The sequence below is a fragment of the Emys orbicularis genome, chromosome 6, assembly GCF_028017835.1.
Source record: "Emys orbicularis isolate rEmyOrb1 chromosome 6, rEmyOrb1.hap1, whole genome shotgun sequence".
Classification (NCBI taxonomy): domain Eukaryota; kingdom Metazoa; phylum Chordata; order Testudines; family Emydidae; genus Emys; species Emys orbicularis.
Window position 1 is genome coordinate 569,400 of NC_088688.1, and position 25,969 is coordinate 595,368.

A 25,969-nucleotide genomic window follows, 5' to 3' on the forward strand; every position below is an offset into this window, starting at 1 on the left:
GGCAGAGCTGTGAGTGGCCACTGGAGCAGAGGGGACTGTGGGGGAACAGTGATAGGGATTTGGGGGCGCAGGGCAGAGCTGTGAGTGGCCACTGGAGCAGAGGGGACTGTGGGGGAACAGTGATAGGGATTTGGGGGCGCAGGGCAGAGCTGTGAGTGGTCACTGGAGCAGAGTGACCTGAGTGCATGAACTTCCGAGATTCAGGTACAGGAAAAGCAGATTTTGACAAGTTCCCTTCCCAAAGAACCCAGCTGATTGTGTTCCCGAGAGGAGGGCTGGGAGCCCCTGGACTCCCCCCTCTTTACCGTCTTTGGCTCTGAGGTGGGCAGGGTCCGAGCGCGGCGGCTCTCTGGGATCTGCACGGGAATCCACAAGAGAAGAAGCGTTACTCTGTGGAGGCTCTGGCTGGGGGCAGGAGCGGCCCTGCCCCCCGTGTCTGGCACAGCAGTCGTCCACAGGGCCCGGGCTGGGGCAGCCCACACCGCCTGCCCCAGCCTCCATGCTGGGAGAAGGGACCCGCAGGACAATCCTGGGAAAAGGACCCGCTCCCATTAGCGTCCATCCAGCCCGTCCCTCCCCTGGCCAGGGCTGCGCTCACCTGGAACCGAGGATCCGTGTCGCTCTCTCCAATCTGCTGCAGCAGCTCCCCGCTTGTCTGGCCCACGGAGCCGGCCGCCTGCAGCAGGTTCTGTCGCGGCTGCAGGGAACCAGGGCAAACACATGATCAGGCCTCGGAGCCCCACCCCGCTGCTCCCCTAGCCCGTCACCCCCTCTGTCCCTCTTTCTTTCCCTGCCCCACACTCACCTCGGCACTGGCTGGCTGTGCCGTTTTCAGCAGGTCTGAGACAGCGCTCGCCAGGTTCTTGGCAGCCTGCAGGAGCTGTCGCCCATTCCCCCCTTCATCCTCCATGAGCGCGGCCAGCAGCTTCACGCCCTTGGACATCTCAGTCAGGTTGGAGGAGATGGTGGTGACGGCGCAGCCCACGGCCGTGTAATCAGTGTCGGCCGGGTCCCCTGTGCAGGGAGGAGGCAGGAGTAGTGGGAGCAGCAAGGGCAGCAAGTAGCCCCCACAGCCCAAGGAGACGGAAGCACCAAGCCTGCCCCAGCTCAGTGACTGCCTGGCCCGACTCCCCTGCCCGTCCTGGAGCCCGGGGGGCACAGCCCAGGCCTGGGGGTGCGCTGGGCTGGGAGGCCGGTGCCACGGTGGGAACTGTGTGATACACTCACATTCAGAGGGAGAGCAGCAACGCAGAGTGGGGGGCGAGGCAGGGGGAGCCCAGCTCCTCGGGACCCAAGAGGGGCACAGGGCAGAGAGCACTGGCGGCAGGGCAGGGGGCTAGGATTTCTGCTGCGGGGGGCAGTGTCCGGGGTCCAGCCAGCACTGGGCCTTGCTGGGGGAAGGGGCAACAGTCTCTACCCCAGGGTCCAATCTTGGGTCACACCAGTCGCAGAGGTCCCAGCACTAGGCAGGGGCAGGGTGCCCCTGCAGCCCAGCCCCAGGACACACCTGCAGTCAGGTTCACAACGGAGGCAGTGCCGGCAGTGATGGCGTCCACCTGCGAATGGATCTCGTGCTTCGACTCGTCCATCTTGTTCTTGCGCCAGGCTTTGGAAGCCTGAAAGAGCGAGAGCAGAGTCAGCCCAGGGACCCCTCAGCCCCATCTGTGAGCGGGGGGGGGGGGGGAAGGAGGGGGCAGCTGTGAGCAGGGGTGGGACCCGCCCCCGGGGCGGCTGGTGCCTCCTCAGCCCCTCCCTGAGCTCAAAAGAGAACCAGCCCAGTTCATGCAGGATTGGTCCATCAATGGCTATTAGCCAGGATGGGCAGGGAGGGTGTCCCTAGCCTGTTTCCAGAAGCTGGGAATGGGCGACAGGGGATGGATCACTGGATGATTTCCTGTTCTGTTCATTCCCTTTGGGGCACCTGGCACTGGCCACTGTCGGCAGACAGGATCCTGGGCTGGATGGACCATTGGTCTGACCCAGTCTGGCCGTTCTGATGTTTGGGGTCTGGGGCCCCTAGACCTGCCCCTCATGGGACAGAACTCCTCAGGGCGGGAGTCACTCCCAGAGACCTGGCCCCCTCATCCCTGGGGGACAGACAACCTTCCAGAACAAGGTCCTCCCCAACAACTCCATACCCTCCCCCCAGGCTGGGGAAGGGAGGGGGGCATTCGAACACTCACGGCGTCCTGCCCAAGGGGCGGCAGCGTCTCAAAGTCGTCCAGGGTGGCCTGCGCCGCGTGCACGGCCTGCATGCTGGAATTGATGGTGCCAGTCAGGGCCTGCTGGGCCGAGGTCTGCAACACACGAGGGGGAACTGGGCTAAGGGCCCTGCAGGGGCTGAGCGCCCACTCTGGTCCCTGCCCCGCCCAGCACTAGGTGGGGGCTATGCTGACCCATGCAGAGGGGCAGGAAAGCGGTTGCCGATGCTGAGGCTTTGGGCAGGTGTTTCTGCAGAGAGGACACAGCCAGAACTGCATCCAATGCACGGCATGACAGCCACTCCACAGCGATGGGGAGGGAACACGGCCTGCCCAGAGCCCCCCAGCTGAGCTGACCAGTGCAAGGTGCCTACTGGTTGCTCTGGGGTCCAGCTGGGAGCCCAGTGAGGCCTTCCCAGACAAGGCCAGCACCTCTCGCCAAGCCCTGGGCAAAGCCCAGAGCCAGGGCCCCTAACTGGACAGACCTAACAAGGAAAGATCGGGAGCTGTGTTTGACACCTGCCCGGAGGGCGACGTATGGGACCACAGGCAGCTCAGGGCAAGCCACATCTTGGGCCAAAGGAGATGCACGAGGCCGGTGTCGGCAAGTCTGTGTCCTGCCTCGCCCACCTCGCCCTCCATGAACACAGCACCAGCTGAGCAAGGCCCCGGCTGGGGTTGGGGGGGGGGGGGAATGCTGCCCCACCCGGAGCACAAGTGGGGTGAGGCTGGAAAAGCCCCTTGCCGCACATACCGCTGCAGGGGCCGCCAGCCTGGGCAGGGCCAGACGCCACAGGTGCCGACAAGCGGCTGGCAACGCTGAGCTGGAAGTGGTGCACAGCTGCCGGGAGCTCAGGCTGAAAGGAGGACCCAAGTCACCATGGACGGGGGATCCAAGAGTGGCTCGGAGGGAATGGGGCAGCGCAGAGAGAGATGGGAAAGGGGTCTGCACTGGGGAGGTCTGCGAGAACGCACAAGGGCAGCATGCCAATTAACTCGGTGTGACGGACACCCAGCCCAGGGGAGAATGGCCCATCCCCACACGTTCCCCACGACTAAGCCCAAGGCGGGCAGAGCCAGCTGTCTGCAGCAGAAGCAGCTCTTACCAGGGGGGGCATGTGCCCTCGGTGCATCTGGCCACTGGTGATCTGCTGCTGCGCCTGTGGCATTGTGCCAACCTGGAAGTTCTCTGGCCCGCCGGCCCCTGAGCGCATGATGGCTGGCAGGGCTACTGAGCCGTGCTCCACCTTGCCCACGCGGTTAAACTGCTGCTGCAGAACAGTCGACCTGCAAGAGAATCAGCACCACCAGCTACAGCTCAGCTCTCAGGGGTTCAAGGATTCCAAGGCCCAAAAGGACCCTGGCACTCAGCAGGTCTCACCCTCGGCACAGCACAGGCCAGAGACCAAGCCTGAGCTAGAGCAGGTCTTTCAGAAAAGCATCCGATCGCTTTCAGTACGGTCAGGGATGGAGAGCCCAGCGCGACCCTTTGTAGATGGCTCCAATAGCTAATGACCTTCCATCAAACTTTACACCTTCGTTTTACTCTGACTGCGTCTGGCTTCAACTCCCAGCCACGGGATTGAGTTACACCTTCCTCTGCTCGACCGAAGAGCCACGATTACAAAAGCGGTTACCTACCTTTCAGTAACTGGTGTTCTTTGAGATGTGTTGCTCATGCCCATTGCATTCTAGGTGTGCGCGGCCGTCGGAGATTTCTACCTTAGCGGTATCTGCAGGGCCGGCTGAGGTGCCCACCGGAGTGCCGTGCTCATGCGTTGGTATGTCAGGCGCCGCCGGCTCTGTGCCCTCTCAGTTCCTTCTTACCGGCGACTCCGTCAGAGGGGCAGGAGGGCGGGTCATGGAATGGACGTGAGCAACACATCTCGGAGAACAACAGTTACGAAAGGTCGGTAACCGTTTTTCCTTCTTCGAGTGCGTGCTCATGTCGATTCCATTCTAGGTGACTCTCAAGAAGTATCCTCGGAGGTGGGCTTGGAGCTCACAGCTAGCGGCTTGCCACACTGCTCTACTGAAGCCAGCATCGTCCCGGGCCTGCTGGGTAAGTGCGCAATGGGACGTGAACGTGTGGATGGACGACCAGGTGGCCACCCTACAGATGTCCTGGATCGGCACTTGGGCTAGGAAAGCTGCCCACGAGGCCTGTTCCGTGGTTAAATGGGTGGTTACAATCGCTAGACGGGGTACCTTCTCCTGATCGTAGCAGCAGCAAATTCAAGCAGTAATCCAAGAAAAAATTCTTTGAGCAGACACTGGACGAGCTTTCATCAATGCACTGCAGGGTGTAACCTGACGATATTATGTCGAGTACCCAACAGTCGCAACCAGGCTGCCCAGAAGGGGCGCAGACAGTTGAGGAAAGAGTGGGAGGGTGGTGGCTCCTGGGATGTGACTGGGGCGCTGTCCTCGAGCGCACCCTCAAAATGCCTGTTCCTGGCTCCCTAGGCCTCTGGAAGGGCCAGGCTGGGCAGATGAACGAGAAGATGACCGGTGTCGCCGCTTAGACCCCTTGTCTCTGGCCTTTCTCCTGTAGGTGCTCAGCCACGGAGTCCCCCAGGACCTAGACTGCAGGAGTGGAGGAGGCAGAGGACAGAACGGCTTCCTGGCCTGTGCAGGCCCAAGGAGCAGAGGGTGGCCCAGGAGTCTTTAAGGCCATGGAGCCGTGTGTCCATGAGCTCGAAGAAGAGCCCAGCCCCCTCAAATGGGAGGTCCTGAATGGTGACCTGCATCTCCCGGGATAACCCGGAGGACTGTAACCTGGAGCCGCGCCTCATCACCACCGCAGAAGTGCCAACCCTGGCCACCGAGTCTGTCGCGTCCCAGGCCATCTGGAGGGCACCTCTCGCTACAGTTTTGCCCTCGTCCACCAAGGCGGCAAACTCCTGGGCTCGGTCCTGTGGGAGGCCTCCTTGAACTTGCTGATGGAGTCCCACAGATTAAAATTGTACCTGCCTAACAGGGCCGGGAGTTAGACACCCAAAATTGGAGGCTGGCCATTGAATAAATTTTCCTGCCAAACAAGTCCAGTCTCTTGGAGTCTTTGTTTTTCGGTGTGCCACTCACCTGGCCCTGCCTGTCCCTCTCATTGACAGCGGACACAACCAATGACCCTGCTGGAGGAGGCGTGGAGAGATATTCAAATCCCTTTGCAGGGGCGTAGTACGTAGAATGGAAGAGGGGGTCAGCCACAGCGACTTCACAATCTTAAGGACCCCAGGTGGACGGGCAGCATGACCCAGGCCAGGTTGGTGGAGGGTATAACATTAAAAGAGGCTGTCCAACTCCTCCACTAGCTCCTCAATTTCCAGGTTCAGATTGGTAGCCACCCTTTTAAGGAGGGCCTGGTGCTCCTGGAACTCGTTGGGGTGGCTGCCCGTTTGGGAGGGGCCCGTCACACTGCTTTGTCCAGAGACGACGACAACGACTGCACCGCAGGGGGAGGGGCGGGTTACCCTTCCCTCTCCGGGGACGGCTCCTTAGGTGTTGGAACCTGCTGTGCTGCCCCCCGCGTCGGATTCGGCACCACGCTCCAACTTTGGGGCTGTGGTGGTTTGTCCGAGGTGGCCAGGGAGGAATGGTGGGAGAACGCCCCACAGATTCCAGTACAGCCACTGAGCGGGCCACTGCCCCTGCTGCCACGCCGCCGCCACGGATGCTGTGCCAGTCTCGCGGGTCGGCGCTGATTCACCCTTCCTCAGCAAGGGACTGAACTCCTGCTCCGACGCAGACCACTGCCCCTCCGGTGCCCAGGGCAGAACCGTGGAGGCCTGAGTCTGCCGACTGATCCTCGTCGGTGACCGGTGAGAAGAGGGCGAGGATCTGTGCCTGCTCGACAAGCGGTACCGGGGAGGCAGAGACCGGTGCCATGAACTGGAGCGATCCTGCCCCGGTGGGGACCGACGGCTGGGAGACCGTCTAGGTGATGTTGATCTGTGCCATGGCGATCTCTGGCAGGAAGCTTGCCGTTACCGAGGGTATAGGGACCAGTGCCTCGACGCCGATGTCCCAAGCCTCGTAGGGGGAGAGTATGGCGTCAGGGACCTGGGTCTTATGACTGGAGACCGAGGTCACGGTGCCGGGGCCCTAGGTGGGGCGATGGGGATCTACACCTGCAGTCCGGGGACTGAGAATACTCCACTGCCCTATAGGGTAGTCCCAGGACTGGCTTGTCCTTGGATGTTGGGGTCTTAGCCGAGTCCGGCGCCTGGTGCGACATCTGCGGTGCCGGCCCGTCTGCTTCTTCTTTAGCCCATGGGCACTTCGGGCAGCGAAGGCCCTAAGAGACGCCGGGGTCCCCTGCCACTCCCGGGAGTCAGAGGCGGATCCCTGGCTGGGCTCGGGGGTCGGACAGCAGCTGTACCCCCGTGAAGCTCAAGGGCGGGCACGTGGCCTGACATCGGCCCTTTGCCTGAAGCCCCCTTCCCCTCTGGTGCTGGGGAGCTCTTCTTCTTTTGCTGCTTCTTAGGCACGGGCGAGAGGGAACAGTGCCGGGCGGAGCGCTCCACACCGATGCCAAAGGTAGGAGTGGAGTCTGAGCGGGAGGGCTCCGATGCAGGACGAAGCACAGCCTCCACGAGGAGGGCCCTCAAGTGGATATCCCGCCCCTTCTGAGTTCTAGGATGAACGTTCTTACAAATCCTGCACTTGTCCTCTCTATGGGACGCCCCCAAACAGCTGTTGTGGAGGTCACTGATCGGCATCGGCCTACTGCATGAGAAGCATGCTTCGAAGCGGGGGCAAGAGGCGGCGGATGCCCCACTCCAGTGCAAAGTTCCAGCCAAGACTAACTACCAAACTAACCTAGCACTTAACTTAATGGCTAACTAAATACCTACAAACCATACACAAAGAAGATAGACAATGGGTTGTAAAGAGCCGTTAACAACCAACCATGGGTAAGAAGGAACTGAGAGGGCGGAGGGCCTGCAGTGCCTGATATACCAGCGAATGAGCGCGGCACTCAAGGGGGTGCCACAGCTGATCCGACGGATACCATTAAGGCAAAAATCTCCGACAACACTGCACGTGGGCGCGCACCCAGAATGCAATCGACATGAGCAGGCACTCCAAGAATGTTTGTTCCCCACACAGGTCCTTACAGCCTGGGATCAAGTCACCCCTTAACCTTCTCTTTAAGCTAAGCATACTGAGCTCTGAGTCTATCGCTATAGGGCAGGTTTTCTAATCCTTAAATCATTTCTGTGGCTCTTCTGTAAACACTCTCCAGGTTATCAACATCTTCCTTGGATTGTGGACACCAGCACTGAACACAGCATTCCCGCACAGTCGCGCTCGTGCCAAATACCGAGGTAAAATAACCTCGCTGCTCCTAGGGGAGATTTCCCTGGCTATGCAGCCCAGGGTTGCATTAGCTCTTTTGGCCCCAGTGTCACACTGGAAGATCCTGTTCACCTAATTATCCACCAAGATCCCCGAGTCCCTGCTTCCCAGGACACAGTCCCCTATCTTAGGAGTGTGACCTACAGTCTTTGTTCCTAGATGTAGATATGACAAAGTGGGAATATTCTGTAACATTTTTATGAATCCTGTTTGTGCCTCAGCTTCCCGTGTGCTGCATTGTTCCTCCGCGGGAGGAAAAGGGCTGTTTGCTCTCAGAACAGGCTGAGGACACGTGTGGTTGTTGCCAAGCTGTCTGGGCCCAGTCCCCATATCAATGCAGCATCTGAGAAGACAATGGCAAATCCAATCGCTCAGACATTGACACCGAGCACCCAATGCCCCCCAGCGATCCGGATTTCTCACCTCTCAGCAGGGAGGCTGAGCACCATTCCCCAGCTGGAGAACAAGGGACTGGGGAGGAATGAGGTGGGGATCAGAGCTGGCAGCTGGGAGGAGCCGGGACTCTCACCTGGAGTCTGACAAAGGAGATCAAAAGAAATGGGTTCCCTACAGCGCAGCTGGGCGCTGGGCTGGCCAGACTGGAGGATGCTCCAACCGTCAGTTCTCTGGGCTAAGCTAAGGGCTCCCTGTGCTGTGTCCAGGTGACTGACAGACCCAACTGTTCTGGCAGCGCTGGGTGAGGGTCACTGCAGATGCTGGGCGAGGTGCATTAATCCCTGAGGAGTGGACAAGTCTCCATCAGGGTTTATCTCAGTGGGACTCGCTAACCAGAGCTCACGGGGTGGAGCGGGGGGCTGCAGGCCCAAAGATCCAGCCTAAGGAGGTGGTGAAACCGCATGGCTGACCCTGGAGGAAGAGTGAGACCCTCGGGGGTCTGGCCCGTTGACGGGTTCCTCCTAGAGACTGTTCCAAAGCCGGGGCCGTAGCACCGACCCTGTGGGTCCATGACAGTACACATGTATAGTTAGCTGTATTAAAACCCATGCTGTTTGCTTGTGCCCAGTTACCAAGTGATCTGGATCGCTCCGTATGAGTGACCTCTCCTCTAGGTTATTTACTGCTCCTCCCATTTTGTGACATCTGCAAACTTTATCAGGGATGATTTTATGTTTTGTTGCAGGTCATTGGTAAAAATGTGAACTAGCATAGGGCAAAGCCCTGGTCCCTGTGAGACCCACTAGAAACACACCTGCTCAATGAAGATTCTGTATTTTGAGATCTACCAGCCAGTTTTTCGTCCATTGAACGTTAGCCGTGTTAACTTTGTATTGCTCTTGTTTTTTTAAAATCAAAATGTGTTGCAGCACCAAGACAAATGCCCTAGGGGAGTCTAAGGACATCTCATCGACACGGTCACCTTTGCCACGCAGGCTTGTAATCTCATCGAAACAAGATGTCGAGTTAGTCAGACAGGAGCTATGACCCTCCTTTAACTCTTTAGTACTCGAGTCCTGTACCAGCCACTCCATTACCTTGCCCAGGTTCGATGTCAGGCCCACGGGCTGGTAATCGCAGCTCTGCGGGGGGGGGATGGGGGGGGCGTTCTCCTGTCCCCCTCCCCACGGCTCAAGAAGCTGGCAGCCCTCACATGCAGTCCCCCGCTCACACTCACTGTCGAACAGCCGACACATCTGTCGGTTTAGTGCTCTAACCCCCAGCCCACCGAGGGACTGAGCTCTCCTTCCCTGGAACCCTCCCCGCCGGTTGCCCAGAGCCATACTTCTTTGGGGACACAGAGTCTTCCAGCATGGTGGACTCTTCATCCCCCTCCAGCCCAAAGTGGTCTTTGCTCTTTTTCTGTGGGACACCGAGAGAGAGAGAGAGAAAGAGAGAGAGAGAGAGAGAGAGAGAGACCATTAGTCAGCATCAACCCCAAGGGAGTCCCCCAGAGGAGGGTACGGAGACACGGCCTTGGGACAGGCCCAGCATGGCTTCCTGTGCCCCCAGGGCTACTCCAGGAGCGGAGCCCTGCCGGGGGCTGGTTGAGGAGGGGCCAGGAAGATACTGGGATCACCCCTGTGACTGCAGGGGGGGGGATAGGTGCAGGGGAAGCTGCTGCCCTCCCTGCTTGATCCCATGCAGCAGGCGCCCGGGGGGGGGGGGGGGGAGGGCAGCCACAGCTCTGCTATTCCTGACTCCTGAGCTCTAAAACGGGCACCCCCATGCTACCCCCAGGCTGGGCCGGCCTCAGCCCCCACCCACCTGCCCTCTTTGCTCCCTGCAGCAATGGGACGCCTTCCAGCCCATTGGCAGAAGCGCAGCAGAACGGGAGCCATTCCCTGGTCGTTCAGCACAGCCTGTATAGCTGCCCCCCCATGGCAGCACTGCCCCCTGCTGGCCACGCTCTGCCCTGTGCACCCCTCTCCCGCACAGCCTCACCCCCCACGTGACCCCTCCCCTGCACAGCCCCACCCCCTGCGACCCCTCCCGCACAGCCTCACCTTTTTCAGGATGATGTCAATGTAGCCAGCGATAAGCTGGGCGATCTGCTCCCCCTCCGTCGTCTGCACTGAGTAGTACCCGTCCTGGTAATCCCCGAAATCCTACAGCGACAGGACACTGGGCAGCACCGGAACTGGCACCTGCTGCCCTGCCCAGCTTGCACCTTAGCTCCATGCCAAAGGTACTGCTCTGCCCCCAGGGAATGCATGTGCCTGGGGGGGAGGGGACCCAGAAGGCAAGGAGAGGTGTGGGAGGCATGGCTTGGCCAGAGGTGTTGGGGAGGGGCAAAAGTCCAGGTCTTCCCCAGGGGAAGCTCTTGGCAGACGTTCCCCAGCACAGGAGGCTGGTGTGGTCAGGGAGGGGCAGGTTGGAGGCAGTGGTGGAACAGGAGAGTCAGTGGGGAAGGGTACTGGGGGGCAGGCCCTTAGCAGGGTGAAGCTCTTGGGCAAGGCAGCCCAGCCCCAGAGGCTGGTGTGGTCTGGAAGGGGCAGGCTGGAGGCAGTGGGGGGGAGAGGGGGCAGGCTGGAGGGTGCTGGGGGGCAGGCCCTTACCAGGGTGAAGCTCTTGGGCGAGGCAGCCCAGCGTTTGATGTTGGTGAGGTTCCACTCCTGAATCACCTCCTTGGTTTTCTCGTCCACACGCATCACACACTCTTTGGTGATCCCCAGCAGCCGCGGCACCAGCTTGTTCTTTCCCTTCATCTTCTCCTAGCACCAGGACAGGGAAGGGTTACAGCTGCCCCAAAGCCAAGCCACCTCCAGGGCCCAGCTCCACCGGCAGGGCAATGTCCCATCAGCGAGGGGATAGCCCCATGGGCCCCACCCCGCTGGATGATGCCCCAGTGATGAAGGAAAGGAGAGAACATGTGAGCAGAGGGGAGGGGTAATGGGGGGGGGTCGCCCAGACACCGATAGCTGGAGGGGTGGCAGGGACAGGAGGCCGGGGCGCGTGGGGAGCCGCTGGCTCACCTTGACCAGGAAGAAGGAGACTCCGTAGGTTTTCAGGGAGCGGGCGAGTTTCACGTAGCGAACTTTGGCCTCAATCTCGCTCATGTTGCCGCAGTTCTTGTGAGCCTGAGAGAGCAGAGCCCATTACCCCAACGCCATGGCTCCTTCCAGGATGCCCCCCTGCCTGTCGTCCCCTCTCCTCCCCCCACTCCGGGCCACCCCCTCACGGCCCTCCCAGCAACCGGGGCCCCATCCGGCCCTGCCAAACACCACCCTCGTCCTGCTCTCTCCAACCCTGCCTTCCGCCAGCCCTCCATGAACCTCCCGACAGCAGCTGTGCCCGCCAGCCTGAACCACTAGCCAGCCTCTCCTGCGGTGTATCCCCCGCCCCTCCTGGCGGGCGTACCCCCGCCCCTCCCCCCGATACGGGCCCCTCCCGGCGGGCGTACCCCCGCCCCTCCCCCCGTTACGGGCTCTCCCAGGAACTACCAGGCCTTCATCCCAGCCACAGCCGCACACCACATGACCGAAGCTCCACATGCCCCATCTGAGTGGCCGCCCCAGGCTGCTGGCTCCTCTCCTGGGCCTGGGCCCTGCAGCCTTGGGAGTGGCGAGGGCCTGGCTGTGCACAGGCCAGGTGAACAGATCCCAGGCCAGGCCCAGGCAGTGGCCTGCCCCAGCTCTACCCCAGCCCTGCACACTCACCATGAAGATCTTGCGCTCGCCTTTCTGCTTGATGTACTCCTTGGGCAGGAAGTCTTTCAGGCTGCAGGGAGAGCAGAACCAGCGGTTACCGGCAGAGCCTGGCGCAGGCCCGCCGACCCCAGCACGGGCCTGGGACAAGCCCCAGTGCCAAGTCCTGAGATCAGCCCCCGCAGGAGTCCCAGGCAGGGCATAAGCAGGGAGTGAGTCCTTGGGGCATGGCGGACATGGGAGAGGCTGGAGAGAGGAACCGGGGTCCTGCAGCTCAGGGCTCCGTCAGGACCCTCACCCCCGAAGCAGACCCCTCCACACTGCAAAGGTACCCAGAGCCCGAACGGCTGCAGCCCCAGTACCCGAGAGAGGGCTCCCTGGAACGGGGTGTGGCAGGGAGCAGGCCGGGGGCTCCGCCCTCACAGTAGCGCTGAGCCGAGTGCCGCATTGGGGGACGGGGGCGGTGCCTCTGTAGGGCTCCTTGGGACACTCACTCCAGAAAGCCCGGCTTGTGCTTCTGCTCATTGTGGGGTCCAAACTGGATCTGACATTGGAACCCAGCAAACTCGCAGGCCTTGTCGAAGGAGACAGGGTGGGAGCCATTCAGGATGTCATCACGAGCCTGCGGGAGAGAAGGGTGAGTCTGGGGCACTGGGCCGGGGGAGGGGGAGCCACATGCTGGCTGGGGGGTGGGGAGGAAGGAGAAGGGATGGGGGTCACAGGCTGGCTGGGGAGGAAGGAGAGGGGATGGGGGTCGCACGCTGGCTGTGGGGTGGGGAGGAAGGAGAAGGGATGGGGGTCGCACGCTGGCTGTGGGGGGAGGGAGGGGAGCCACACTGGCAGGGGGGTGGGGAGGAAGGAGAGGGGATGGGGGTTGCACACTGGCAGGGGGTGGGGAGGAAGGAGAAGGGATGGGGGTCGCATGCTGGCTGTGGGGGGAGGGAGGGGAGCCACGCTGGCAGGGGGGTGGGGAGGAAGGAGAGGGGATGGGGGTCGCACACTGGCAGGGGGTGGGGAGGAAGGAGAAGGGATGGGGGTCACACGCTGGCTGGGGGGTGGAGGAAGGAGAAGGGATGGGGGTCGCATGCTGGCTGTGGGGGGAGGGAGGGGAGCCACGCTGGCAGGGGGGTGGGGAGGCAGGAGAGGGGATGGGGGTCGCACACTGGCAGGGGGTGGGGAGGAAGGAGAAGGGATGGGGGTCGCATGCTGGCTGTGGGGGGAGGGAGGGGAGCCACGCTGGCAGGGGGGTGGGGAGGAAGGAGAGGGGATGGGGGTCGCACACTGGCAGGGGGTGGGGAGGAAGGAGAAGGGATGGGGGTCGCATGCTGGCTGTGGGGGGAGGGAGGGGAGCCACGCTGGCAGGGGGGTGGGGAGGAAGGAGAGGGGATGGGGGTCGCACGCTGGCTGTGGGGTGGGGAGGAAGGAGAGGGGATGGGGGTCGCATGCTGGCTGTGGGGGGAGGGAGGGGAGCCACGCTGGCAGGGGGGTGGGGAGGAAGGAGAGGGGATGGGGGTCGCACACTGGCAGGGGGTGGGGAGGAAGGAGAGGGGATGGGGGTTGCACACTGGCAGGGGGTGGGGAGGAAGGAGAGGGGATGGGGGTCGCACACTGGCTGTGGGGGGAGGGAGGGGAGCCACACTGGCAGGGGGGTGGGGAGGAAGGAGAGGGGATGGGGGTCGCACGCTGGCTGTGGGGAGAGTTCCTGCCCTCTGGCTTAACGTGACCACGTGCTGAGACCGTTATGGAGCCTGTTCCTGCCCGGCGCGCTCTGAAGATGACCATTTGCTGCCTTGGGGCTAAGCTGCTTTGCGGTTTTGCCAGGGGACGGGGGCACATCAGGCCCAGGAGCTGGCTGGGGCCTGGCCTTACACAGAGTGTATGGGGGGAGGGGCGAGACGCACTGCTAGCTGCTCAAACACTTCTCCTTGGGGCTAAGTGGCGGCAGCCCCTGAGGGACAGGAGGTGCCAGACCAGGGCAGCCCATCTCCCATCCGCACCCCCCAAAGCCGACACTGCTACTTCCCCAGGGAAAGGGTTAGAAGGGAGCAGGAAGCTGCGCTGGGGCCCCTGGAGCCCAGCAGGGCGGGACCCCGAGCGCTCAGCCAGTCCAGCCCGCTGTGCTGTGGCAGGATTAACGGATCCCAAACCATCCCTGACGGGGTTTGTCCTGTCCGCTCCCCAAACCCTGCAGTGACGGGGACCCCACGGCCTCCTCAGGTCACCTGCTGAACCACCCTGTGGGGAGAGAGCTGGGGGGCCTAACGTCCAGACTCAGGCCACGTCTACACTGGCCGCTGTCAGATCACTTGTGTAGCTGCTCTCCCGGCGACATCATAACCCCCCCACCGAGCGGTGGTCGCTGTGTCGGGGGAGAGCGTCTCTCGCCGACCGAGCGCTGGGCACACGAGGGGGTGTTTGTCACAGGCTGAGTGACATGACTTTTGCTGACATAAGTGCTAGTGTAGACAGGGCCTAAATCTCTCCTGCTCCAAACTAAGCCAAGTCCTTCTTAGTCTCCTGTCAGCGGCCATGGAGAGCAATCGGCCAGCAGAGCGCCGGCTCCCAGCCATGGAGAGCTGCCCTGCACCAGGTAACAGCGCGCAATCCACACTGCAATGCCCCAGAGCATTGTGGCCAGGACACCAGCCCTGAGCAGCACGGGGCTGAGGCTGGAGAGAACTGGCATGGCCTGGGGAGCGGGGAAAGGGTCAGGAGCTACGCTGTGGTGGCAGGGAGCAGGCTGGGGGACGGGTACCTGCACGTAGAGCAGGTTGAGCTGCACAGGGTCCCTGGAGTCCACGTTGTGGTCGGAGTAGAAGAACTTGCGTCGCAGCAGCAGCGTCTCGCTGTCATCGATACCTTGCTCGCGCAGCGTTCGTCCGTGATCCAGCCAGTTCACTGCCGAGAGCACAGAATGTGAGCAGGGCCGAACGCCGGCCCAACAGCTAGTCCCAGCCCAGGGCACGGGGCTGGGAGGGACAGACTGACTGACCCAGGGCACTGAGAGACACTATGCAGGGGCGACCCCCCCCACTCCCACCGCAACCTCTCTCCATCCACAGCACCGGCCACCCCCAGGACTGACCTCCCCCCACGGCGCCCGCTTGCCCACTCACTGCCTGCCGTGCGGGCTGGCCCCACCCCTCCTGCCCCCAGCACAGGGCAGGTCCGTACACTCATCGTCCGTGTGCAACTTCTGCTTGAGTTTCTCCATCTTCTTCTCATCCCGCAGCAAGGTCTTGTCCTTCTTGAGAGTGCCGGTGATCTCCTCCTTCTTCTCCTCCATCATCTCCCGCACCAGCGAGTACTCGTCGTGATTGGTGATGCCTGCAGGGGCAGACAGCGCAGTGCCCGTCACAGCCTGCCTGGCAGCCACAGGCTGGGGAGCCCCCCCGAGAACACGGAGCTCCCCCTGCCCAGCTCAGCATCCCTGCAATATGCCCTATGGGGCACAGACACCGCCTGCCGGGGCAGTGCCCCTGAATGACAGCACCCCCTACCTGCATGCAGGCACTGCCCCCCACTCTCCCCGACCCCCCACAGCCAGGCAATGCCCCCTCCCCATCCTCTTGCCCCCGCACCCCCCCAGGCCGGGCAACGCCCCTTCTCCACCCTCACCCCATGCCAGGCAATGCCCCCTCCCCATCCTCTCGCCCCCCCACAGCTAGGCAACATCCCCTCATTCCCCCCCACCTCCCCAAGCCAGACATCGCCCCCTCCCATCCTGCCCCCAGCTCTGGCCTGGGCAGTGCTCCGTCCCTTACCAATCCGGGCACAGATTGTCATGAGTATGTCCGTGACCGTTTTGGAGTCGTCCACCATGACTGTTTTAACCGTCCCATCCAGCATGCGAATCTTGAGCGGCCGTTGCTTCTTCTTGTACTCCATGGTGTCCTGCAGCACAGGTGCTCGGTGTTAGCGCCAGCGTCCGGGCACGCCCGCAGGGGCATGTGGTCACCACACCCTCCCCTCTGTACCAGGGAACCCCGCCCACCCCTGAGGAACAGCTATGCCAGGGAGACGGGAGGGAGTACCCAGGGCTATGGAGCAGGCTGCACCAGGCACTGCAGAGCATAGAATCATAGACGATCAGGGTTGGAAGGGACCTCAGGAGGTCATCTAGTCCAACCCCCTGCTCAAAGCAGGACCAATTCCCAACTAAATCATCCCAGCCAGGGCTCTGTCAAGCCGGGCCTTAAAAACCTCTAAGGAAGCACGAGTAACCCTGCCCTGGGGTGGGGGCAGTAGAGGCACGTACTGCACTGCAGGGCACGTCATAGTGCAGAGCTTGGGGAGGGACGCATGGGGACTCGGGGCGGGGACTGGGCACTTACCCCAGTGCGGAGCATGTAGTAGTCCAGAGCCTTCCCAGCTTCCAGCCAAATCCCCTTCTTCGGGTCCTCATCCGAAAGGAACAGCCCAAAATCACTGGCTGAAAAACAGAGCAGACTCTCCCAGCACAGGCCCATGATCCTGGGTCCCCATTCTCCCAGCATGGGCCCCTCAGCTCCCTGGCCCAGCCAGCCCAGGCCCCTGGCCCCAAGAGCAGAGTTTCCCCCATGCACATCTCTCCTAACATTACAGAGGTGCAGGGATGGATGGAGAGGCTGTTCTGGGGGGCAGAGGAGAGACCGGGGGAGGTGAAGGAGCTTTTGGCAGAATGGGGAGGCTGAGGGGGACAGGGTGAGGAGACGCAGGAGGGTGGAGTTGTGTAGAGCTTTGGAGCCTCCCACCTGAATGTCTAACATGCAGCTACACGGCTCAGAGAGATGGAGAATAAGGTGCGTGCTGAGGTGTCCAGGCCATGGAGGGAGGAGGGAAGGCAGCCAGACCCACAACCATTACGAACAGAGGTAAAAACTTGCACTGAATTTTGAAGGTGCGCAGACATGGAGAGAACTCCCTCCACTGCACGGCCCGTTGGGGGAGAGAGAGCAGGACCACCCTCCGACTAGCACGCAAGTCCCACACACGGCATCTCCCTCTCGCCGAGTTCTGTGTCAAGGACGGATGGACTCTGCATTAGCGAATTGCCCGGCTTCCCCACTCTAGCGTTGGCTGCTGGTAGCTGATTATACAGAGTCATCTCCTCAATTGCTCTCCAACAGTATCAGGAGTTCCTGAGGCATCAGCATTTTGCTCATCTAGTCTAGTGGCTGTTGCATCGTTCCTCTGACAGGATCCCAAATGGCATGAAAGTCACCAGGATCTGTCTTGTCTTCATCTATTTTCTCAAAGAAAACTCCACCGAAGAAAGCGTAGCACTGCACAGCACCAGGAAAAGCCCTGCCTATGGGTAGCGAGGAGCTGCCTGAGAGCAAGACAGCGAGAGGGAAGCTGGGCACTTTGACCCCAAGCTGACTGAATTAAACACAGCGAGGAACAGACCATCTCAGAACACCGCTGCACAAAGAGCTCAGATTGCAGGGGAACAAATGCCGGGAAGTTCAGAAATCTAGTGAGTACCCTGCACTGGGAGGCAGTAATAAAACCCACCAGCGGGGAAGGTGGCGGGGAACCCAAAATGACAGCATAATTAAGGCACAATAGCCTGTGATTTCTCTTCCCGTACCAGAAACAGGAACTACCTAGGAATACACAGCCAGGAAAGACTGGCCAGGAAAGAGATGGCATCAGGAAAGCGGTAACAAATCCAGATTGTGGCAAAAGCTTATTCTCAAAATTAACTGGACAGGAATCATGTGCCCTGTGCACCAGCTAAAGGGAAATGACAAAGGGTGAGCAATTGAATGAGTTACAAAGCAAGTATCAGAGGGGTAGCCGTGTTAGTCTGAATCTGTAAAAAGCAACAGAGGGTCCTGTGGCACCTTTAAGACTAACAGAAGTATTGGGAGCATAAGCTTTCGTGGGTAAGAACCTCACTTCTTCAGATGCAAGTGAATGTAACATTCCTTTACAAAGCAAGGAATGTAACATTCCTTTACAAAGCAAGGAATGTTAGAGGCAACGGGATGGGAGGGGGGGAGAGAGGGCTCTTCAAATCTGTCAGACAAAAAAGAACAATCAAGGATGGCATGGTGTGCTGCTCAGTGGAGAAGGTGAGCTGGTAACGGTAGATGAGAGGAAGGCAGAGTTGCTCAATGCCTACTTTGCTTCAGTCTTCTCACAAAAAATAACAGGTGACCAGACGACCAGCAAAGTTATCACAGACAATCAAGGGGAAAGGAGGCAGATCAGGACAAGTAAAGAACACGTCAGATCTTCTGACCAATCTGAATGAATTCAAATCAGCGGGGCCAGATGCTATTCACCTCCAGGTACTGAACGAATTAGCTGAAGAACTCTCAGAGCCACTGGCAACGATATTTACAAGCTCATGGCTGACAGGAGAGGTCCCGGAAGCCTGGAGAAGGCTAACGTAGGGCCCATCTTTAAAAGAAGGGGAACAGGAGGAGCCGGGAACAAATCGACCAGTCAGCCTGACATCGATACCTGAGAAGCTACTAGAGCCATGCACAGAACATTCAATTTGCAAATATCGGGAGGATGGAGGGTGATCACTAGCAGCCAGCATGGATTTACCTAGAACACATCATGCCAAAGCAGCTGGATTTCTTTCTTGGACAGGGTAATTGGTAAATAACCTCCACATGAGTCAGCAATGCAATGCTGTTGCAAAAAAAAAAGCAAATGCAATTTTCAGTTGGATTAACAGGCATAGCATGCAAGTCACAGGAAGTGATAGTATCGCTCTATTCAGCGCTGCTAGGCTGGAGTACTGTGTCCAGTTTTGGTCATCACTGTATAGAAAGGATGGAGAGAAACTGGAAAGGATCCAGAGGCAAGCGACAAAGATGATCAAAGGATGGAATGCAGCTATATGAGCAAAGGCTGAAGGAACTGGGTATGTTTAGTCTGGATAAGAGGAGATTAAGGAGGACATGACAGTGGTCTTCAGATAGTTAAAAGGCTGCCATAAGAAAGATAGAGAAAAGGGGACAGGACAAGACACCATGGGTTCAAAACTACAGCAGAGCAGATTTAGATTAAATCTCAGGATACACCTCCTACCTGTCAGAACAGGAGGACAATGGAACAGACGCCAACAGAGGTTGTGGAAGCTCCTTTGCTGGAAGTTTTCAAAAGGAGGCTGGAGCCATCTGTCTGGGGTGGTTTAGATACAACAAATCCTGTACCTTGCCCGGGTGTTGGATGAGATGACCCTGGCGGCCCCTCCTAACCCAGGACCTGGGCAGAGGCACCTCGAGGTACTGCAGGGTTAGGGCCAGGTCAAATTATCAGCTGCAGCAGGAGTGAAGCCCTGTCCTGGGGTGGCCCTCTGAAGGGACAGGCACCTGTGTCAGGTTCTGCTAAGGAGGCCAAGCCAAGCCAGACCCACCTGTGGATGGCTGATGGGATAAGTAGCTGGCAGCCAGCTCAGGAACACCTGGGCCTCAAAGAGTTAGGATGGTTCAGGCCGGAGCCTAGAACAGAGAAAGGAAACTACGAGGAGCTAGGTAAGCAGCTACTCCCAGGGGCTCCCGGGGAAAGGAACAGCCCCAGGACACAGATGGGATGCTTCAGAGGACAGCACGACAGAGCTCTCCAGGCTCACCTGAGGCCACAGGGGAGGGTCTGCAGAGCCCAGGGAGCGGAGAAGCCTAGGGACTGACAGCAGAAAGAGAAGGCGTTTCCCTACCACGTCTGGCAGTTAATACAATAAACTAGAGCCCTTGTATATATTGTTCACTGTGTACAAGCCTCACTGAGCTTACTAAAAGTTCACTAGGGGAAACTGAGGCAGAGATGTAACTCTGGTTCCACACTGGATGCCAGGGAGCCCTCCAGCAGGGAGTGTTCACCGTTACAACATGTTCTAGGAGTGGGACCCAAGACCCACTCCCAGCGAGGCCGATGACGATGCAGAGCGATGCTTACAACTGTCTGAAGCGCGAGATGGCAGATATCCCTCATCGGCACATGGAGCAACGACAACTCTGGCTGGGCGGAAAGCCCGGCCGCCATGACAGCAACCAGACAGGCTCAGCCATTGCACACAGAAAAGGAACAGGTGTCAGATGGTCCCGCCAACTGGGGGCGGGTACTGTGGGCAGGTCTGCCCGTGGGTGTCAGAGACAATGGGGATTACTAGCTGGCACAGAGCACTAGGCACCTGGGAGGGCTGGGTTACGAAGGACACTGGGTCTCAGATACCAGAGACCACAATGGCTGATAAAGCCGAACCAAGGACTGAGGAGAAACAGTTTGGGGCCGAGAAGCGTGAAGTCCCAGGGGTAACGTGCTGCAAGCGTGACGAGCTGGGGCACGTCAAGAGACTCATGGGAGCCCCAGACAGATGGCGCATCACTAGGGGGGTGACTGGGCATCCTGCAGTATACTGGTCAAGGCAGCAGCTTCGCTAAGGGGTTTACCCCTTTCCCCATTTATCAGGGTATGGTGATGTCTCCTTCAGCCTCAGGGCATGAGGCTTGGAAAGGCCGACGGGGTTAACACAGAGTCGAAAACACTTACATTAGAAGAGGGGCCTGTTACTGGAGGGGAAAGAAAGCAGGGTCCCTGGATTGAGGAAACTCATGGTCCCAGGGTTCCCAGGAAATGTAAGTGATAAGAACATTGGTAAGGGAAGCAAAGGGACATGAGGAGAAATCTATGGCTGGCAGAGTTAAGAACAGTAAGAAGTATTTTTAAAAAGTATATTCAGAACAAAAAAAACCCTAACAGTGGTATTGGTCCATTACTAGATGGAAATGGTAGAATTATCAATACTAGCAATGCAGAATGCAGAAAAGGCAGAAGTATTCAATAAATATTTCTGTTTATATTTGGTAAAAAACGATATCGTCATATAATAACACTCTTTCCATTGCACTAGTATCTCAGGAGGACATTAAACAGCACCTGCTAAAGTTAGACGACTTCTTTAAATCAGCAGGTCTGAAGAACTTGCATCAAGAGTTTTAAAAAGAGCTGGCTGAGGAACTCACTGGACCATTAATGTTGATTTTTCAATAAGTCTTGGAACACGGGAAGTTCAAGAAGTCTCAAAGAAAGCTAATGTTGTGTCAATATTTTAAAAGGGTAAATGGGATGACATGGGTAATTATAGGGCTGTTAGTCTGACATCAATCTCAGGCAAGATAATGAAGTGGCTGATATGGGACTTGTTAATAAAAAATTAAAGGAAATATAACAATTAATGCCAATCAACATGGGTTTATAGAAAATAGATCTTGCCAAAGTAATGATCTTTTTTATGAAATTACAATTTTGGTTGATAAAAGGTAATAGTGCTGATGTAATAGATTTCTGGAAGGCATTTGAGTTGGTACTACAACATTTTGATTAAAATACTAGAATATAAAATTAGCATGGCACACATTAAATGGATTTAAAGCTGGCTAATTGGTAGGTCTCAAAATGCAATTGTAAACATGGAATCATCATCAAATGGGTGTGAATCTAATGGGGTCCCACATGGATCAGTTCTTAGCCTTATAGTATTGAATATTTTTATGAATGACCTGGAAGAAAACAAAATCCTAACTGATAAACATTGCAGATGACATCACAAAAATTGGGGGAGTGGTAAATAATGAAGAGGACAGGTCACTAACACAAAGCAATCTGGATCACTTGGTAAGATGGGCACAGGCAAACAGTATGCGTCTTAATATGGCTAAATGTATACATCTAGAAACAAAGCATGCAGGCCATGCTTACAGGATGGGGCCCTCTACCCTGGGAAGCGGTGACTCAAAAAAAGATTTTGGGGTTGTGGTGGATACGACACTGTGGCCAAAAGGGCCTAATGCAATCCTTGGATGCACAAACGGGGGAATCTCAAGTAGGGGCAGGGAGGTTATTTTACCTCTGTATTTAGCTCTGGCGCAACCACTGCTGGAATCCTGTGTCCAGTTCTGGTGTCCACCATTCAAGAAGCATGTTGAAAAATTTGAGAGGGTTCAGAGAAGAGCCACAAAAATGATTTAAGGATTAGAAAACCTGCCTTGTAGTGATAGACACAAGGAGCACAATCCGCTTAGCTTAACGAAGAGAAGGTTACGGGGTGACGTGATCAGTCTGTAAGTATCTACACGCAGAACTCATGTTTAATAACGGGCTCTTCAGTCTAGCAGAGAAACATGATCCAGTGGCGGGAAGTTAGACTCAGATTTTAAGGCCAGAAGGGACCATCATGATCATCTAGTCTGACCTCCTGCACATTGCAGGCCACAGAACCTCATTCACCCACTCCTGTAATAGACCCCTCACCTCTGGCTGAGTCACTAACGTCCTCAAAACTTGATTTAAAGACTTCAAGTTTCAGAGAATCCATCATTTACTCTAGTTTAAACCATCAAGTGACCTGTGCCCCATGCTGAAAAGGAAAGCGAAAAAGGCCCAGCGTCTCTGCCAATCTGACCTGGGGGAAAATTCCTTACTGAGCCCAAATATGGCAATTAGATTCTGAGCATATGGGCAAGACCCACCAGTCAGACACCAGGAAAAAAATTCTCTGTATTAATTCAGGGCCCTACCCATCTAGAATCCGATCTCTAGCTGTTGGAGATATCTGCCAACAGCAGTCACCGATGGGCCACATCTCATAATCCCATGCAGTCCATAAACTTATCAAACTCAGTCGTGGCAGTTCGGTTTTCTGCCCCTACACCCTTCCCAGGGGAGCAGTTCCAGAAGTGCACTCCCCTGATGGTTAGAAACCTTTATAGAATCATAGAATATCAGGGTTGGAAGGGACCTCAGGAGGTATCTAGTCCAACCCCCTGCTCAAAGCAGGACCAATTCCCAACTAAATCATCCCAGCCAGGGCTTTGTCAAGCCGGGCCTTAAAAACCTCTAAGGAAGGAGATTCCACCACCTCCCTAGGTAACCCATTCCAGTGCTTCACCACCCTCCTAGTGAAAAAGTTTTTCCTAATATCCAACCTAGACCTCCCCCACTGCAACTTGAGACCATTGCTCCTTGTTCTGTCATCAGGTACCACTGAGACCAGCCGAGCTCCATCCTCTTTGGAACCCCCTTTCAGGTAGTTGAAAGCAGCTATCAAATCCCCCCTCATTCTTCTCTTCTGCAGACTAAACAATCCCAGTTCCCTCAGCCTCTCCTCATAAGTCATGTGCTCCAGACCCCTAATCATTTTTGTTGCCCTCCGCTGGACTCTTTCCAATTTTTCCACATCCTTCTTGTAGTGTGGGGCCCAAAACTGGACACAGTACTCCAGATGAGGCCTCACCAATGTCGAATAGAGGGGAATGATCACGTCCCTCGATTTGCTGGCAATGCCCCTACTTATACAGCCCAAAATGCCGTTAGCCTTCTTGGCAACAAGGGCACACTGTTGGTTCATATCCAGCTTCTCGTCCACTGTAACCCCTAGGTCCTTTTCTGCAGAACTGCTTCCTAGCCATTCGGTCCCTAGTCTGTAACAGTGAATGGGATCCTTCCGTCCTAAGTGCATTCTTCCGTCCTAAATTTGTCTAATTTCAAGCCTGAACTTGTTGATGGCCAGTTTATAGCCATTTGTTCTTGTGTCCACATTGGCACTTAACTTAAATAACTCCTCTCCCTCCTTGGTGTTTATCCCCCTGAGGTATTTATAGACAATAATCATATCTCCCCTCAGCCTTCGTTTGATTAGGCTAAACAAGCCAAGCTCCTTGAGTCTCCTCTCATAAGGTAGGTTTTCCTTTTCTCAGATCATCCTAGTAGCCCTTCTCTGCACCTGTTCCATGCTTTAGAGAGATTAATTCAAACTGGGAGACCAGTATTGCACACACTATTCCACATGAGGTCTCACCCGTGCCTTGTATAATGGAAGTAACACTTCCCTATCACTACTGGAAATACCTCGCCTCATACCTCCTAGGACTGTATTCACCATTTTCAAGGCAACATCACACTGGCAGCTCATGGTCATCCTATGATGGGCCAATACACCCAGGTCTTTCTCTTCATCTCCCCAGCAGCATGACCTTGCACTTTGCACTATTAAATTTCACCCCATTTCTATTACTTACATTTTCAAAGTTTTCAAGGTTATCTAGATCTTCTTGTATGATATTTTGGCCCTTCTCCATATTGGCAATCCCTCCCAATTTTGTTTCATCTGCAAATTCTAGTAGCACATTCCCAATTAGTGTGACAAGGTCATTAATAAAAACGTTGGATAAGATTTATCCCCAGACTGATCCCTGAGGAACTCCACTAGTAATCTCTCTTCAGCCTGACAGTTCAACTTTCAGTAGGACCTGTTGTAGTCTCCCTTTTAACCAGTTCCTTATCCACCTTTCAATTCTCATATTAATCTCCATCTTCTCCAATTTAATTAATAATTTCCCATGTGGAACTGTATCAAATGCCTTACTGAAATCCAGGTAGATTAGACCTACTGCATTTCCTTTGTTGAAAACATTGGTTATCTTCTCAAAGAAAAGATCACCAGCAGCATGGTATTTTGGGTAAGATCCAACCTAATACTGGCCTGGGAATGTGGCTGGCCATTTGGGAATCAGAAGAAAATTTTGTATAGTGAGAAGAGTGTTAAATAACTTCTCACTGTACTGGACCTAGGTGCTGATTGGGAGCCAGAGAACTGGAATGCAATAAAAGGGGCTGGGTGATTTTTTTTTTTTTTGGGCTTTTTGATAACCCATGGAGGGGGGAAAAGGGGGATCAGAAGCACTGTCTGTGACTGGTTGGCGAGTTTACTTCAGTGTTACCCACCAGTCTTTGGGAGAATCTACTCTCCCTTTTGCAGCCTGCCCTGACCTTGGCATTTTCAGTGAGGGCTGCCCCAGGCACCATAGGTCACAACATCTTAGACCTTGGAGAACATTTAGTCTTTGAAGCATTTTCACAGATTTGTAGACTGTAAAGCTAGAAGGGACCATTAAGGCCATCCCATCTGAGTTCCTGCAGAATCCAGGCCAGATCACCTCCCCTTCATGCATCTAGCCAACAGCTTGCGGTCGAGCTCGGGCGGATCTTTAGGAAAGATATGCCCAATCTTAATTTAAAGACTAAGTGACAGAGAATCTACCACATTCCTTGGTAAGTCGTGTCAATGGTTAATTATCCTCATTGTTCAAATTTTGTACCTTATTTCTAGTCTGAATTTATCTAGTTTCAGCTTCCAGCCATTGGGTCTCATTATGCTTTTGTCTGCTAGATCAAAGAGCCCTCTGTCAGGGCTTCTCCCCGTGCACATACTTGTAGACTGTGATCAAACCACTTCTTAACCTTCTCTTTGTTAAAATAAATATTTGAGCTTCAATCTCCTGCTGCGAGGAGGGTTTTCCAGACCTCCAATCATGCTTGAAGCTCTTTTCTGAACAGTTTCCAATTTGTCAACATTCTTTTAAAAGTGTGGAAACGAGAACTGGACACAGTATTATAGGGACATGGGAGCACCACTGTAGTTGCAGTTGCATCATGACATCTGTTTAAAGGTCAACTGTTCTAAGTCCTCTAAAGTCAACATGCTTAGTCAGATTTCTCTGAAATTCAGTGTGCCTCACAAGGCTACAGGGTAGGGTTAGTGACCCACAGGTGGAGACATTTGAACCAGGTGTTCTGGATATATAAGCCCCCCCAAAAAGCCATTTTAACCCCCCCCCCATTAGATCAACTATTGATGGGCTGTAGGTCAAAATGGCCTCAGTCTGTTGAGCCTTACCCAAGGTAGTACTTAGCACTCTCTGCATCTTTGGGGGACTCCAATTGGGAAAAGTATATAAGAAAATGTACATTTTTACTAGGGCTGTCATTAATCGCAGTAAACTCAAGCAATTAACTCAAAAAAATTAATCGTGATTAATCGCACTTATAACAAAAAAAATTGAATAAATTTCAATTGGTAGTCTATGTCTTTCTATATTTTTAATATTGACTTCAATTACAACAGAATACAAAGTGCATAGTGCTCACTTTATTATTTTTATTACAAATATATACACTGTAAAAATTATAAACAAAAGAAACAGTATTTTTCAATTCACCTCATACAGGTACTGTAGTGCAATCTTTTTATCATGAAAGTGCAATTTACAAATGCAGGGGTTTTTTTGGTTATATAACTGCACCCAAAAACAAAACCGTGTAAAACTTTAGAGCCTACAAGTCCACCCAGTCCTACTTCTTATTCTGCCAATCGCTCAGACAAACAAGTTTGGTTACATTGACGGGAGATTCTGCTGCCTGTTTCTTATTTACAATGTCACTTGAAAGTGAGAACAGGCATCTGCCTGGCACTTTTGTAGCTGGTGTTGCAAGGTATTTACGTGCCAGATCTGCTAAACATTT

The 25,969-nt window shown here is 55.9% G+C and overlaps 1 protein-coding gene across 1 annotated transcript in view; it reads right to left on the minus strand.

The window, feature by feature from the left end:
• TLN1 (talin 1) overlaps positions 1-25,969 on the minus strand; it is a 157,888-nt gene that overhangs the window by 54,800 nt on the left and 77,119 nt on the right. The window contains exons 3-17 of the mRNA XM_065405943.1: positions 16,000-16,097; positions 15,430-15,559; positions 14,840-14,992; positions 14,421-14,563; positions 12,160-12,287; positions 11,678-11,738; positions 10,994-11,098; positions 10,577-10,732; positions 10,025-10,126; positions 9,304-9,380; positions 3,308-3,488; positions 2,184-2,297; positions 1,508-1,616; positions 806-1,014; positions 599-697 (exon numbers count right to left, since the gene is read on the minus strand). Of these exons, the coding sequence (XP_065262015.1) occupies positions 599-697; positions 806-1,014; positions 1,508-1,616; positions 2,184-2,297; positions 3,308-3,488; positions 9,304-9,380; positions 10,025-10,126; positions 10,577-10,732; positions 10,994-11,098; positions 11,678-11,738; positions 12,160-12,287; positions 14,421-14,563; positions 14,840-14,992; positions 15,430-15,559; positions 16,000-16,097 (1,865 nt within the window). The remainder of the gene's footprint in view (positions 1-598; positions 698-805; positions 1,015-1,507; positions 1,617-2,183; positions 2,298-3,307; positions 3,489-9,303; positions 9,381-10,024; positions 10,127-10,576; positions 10,733-10,993; positions 11,099-11,677; positions 11,739-12,159; positions 12,288-14,420; positions 14,564-14,839; positions 14,993-15,429; positions 15,560-15,999; positions 16,098-25,969) is intronic.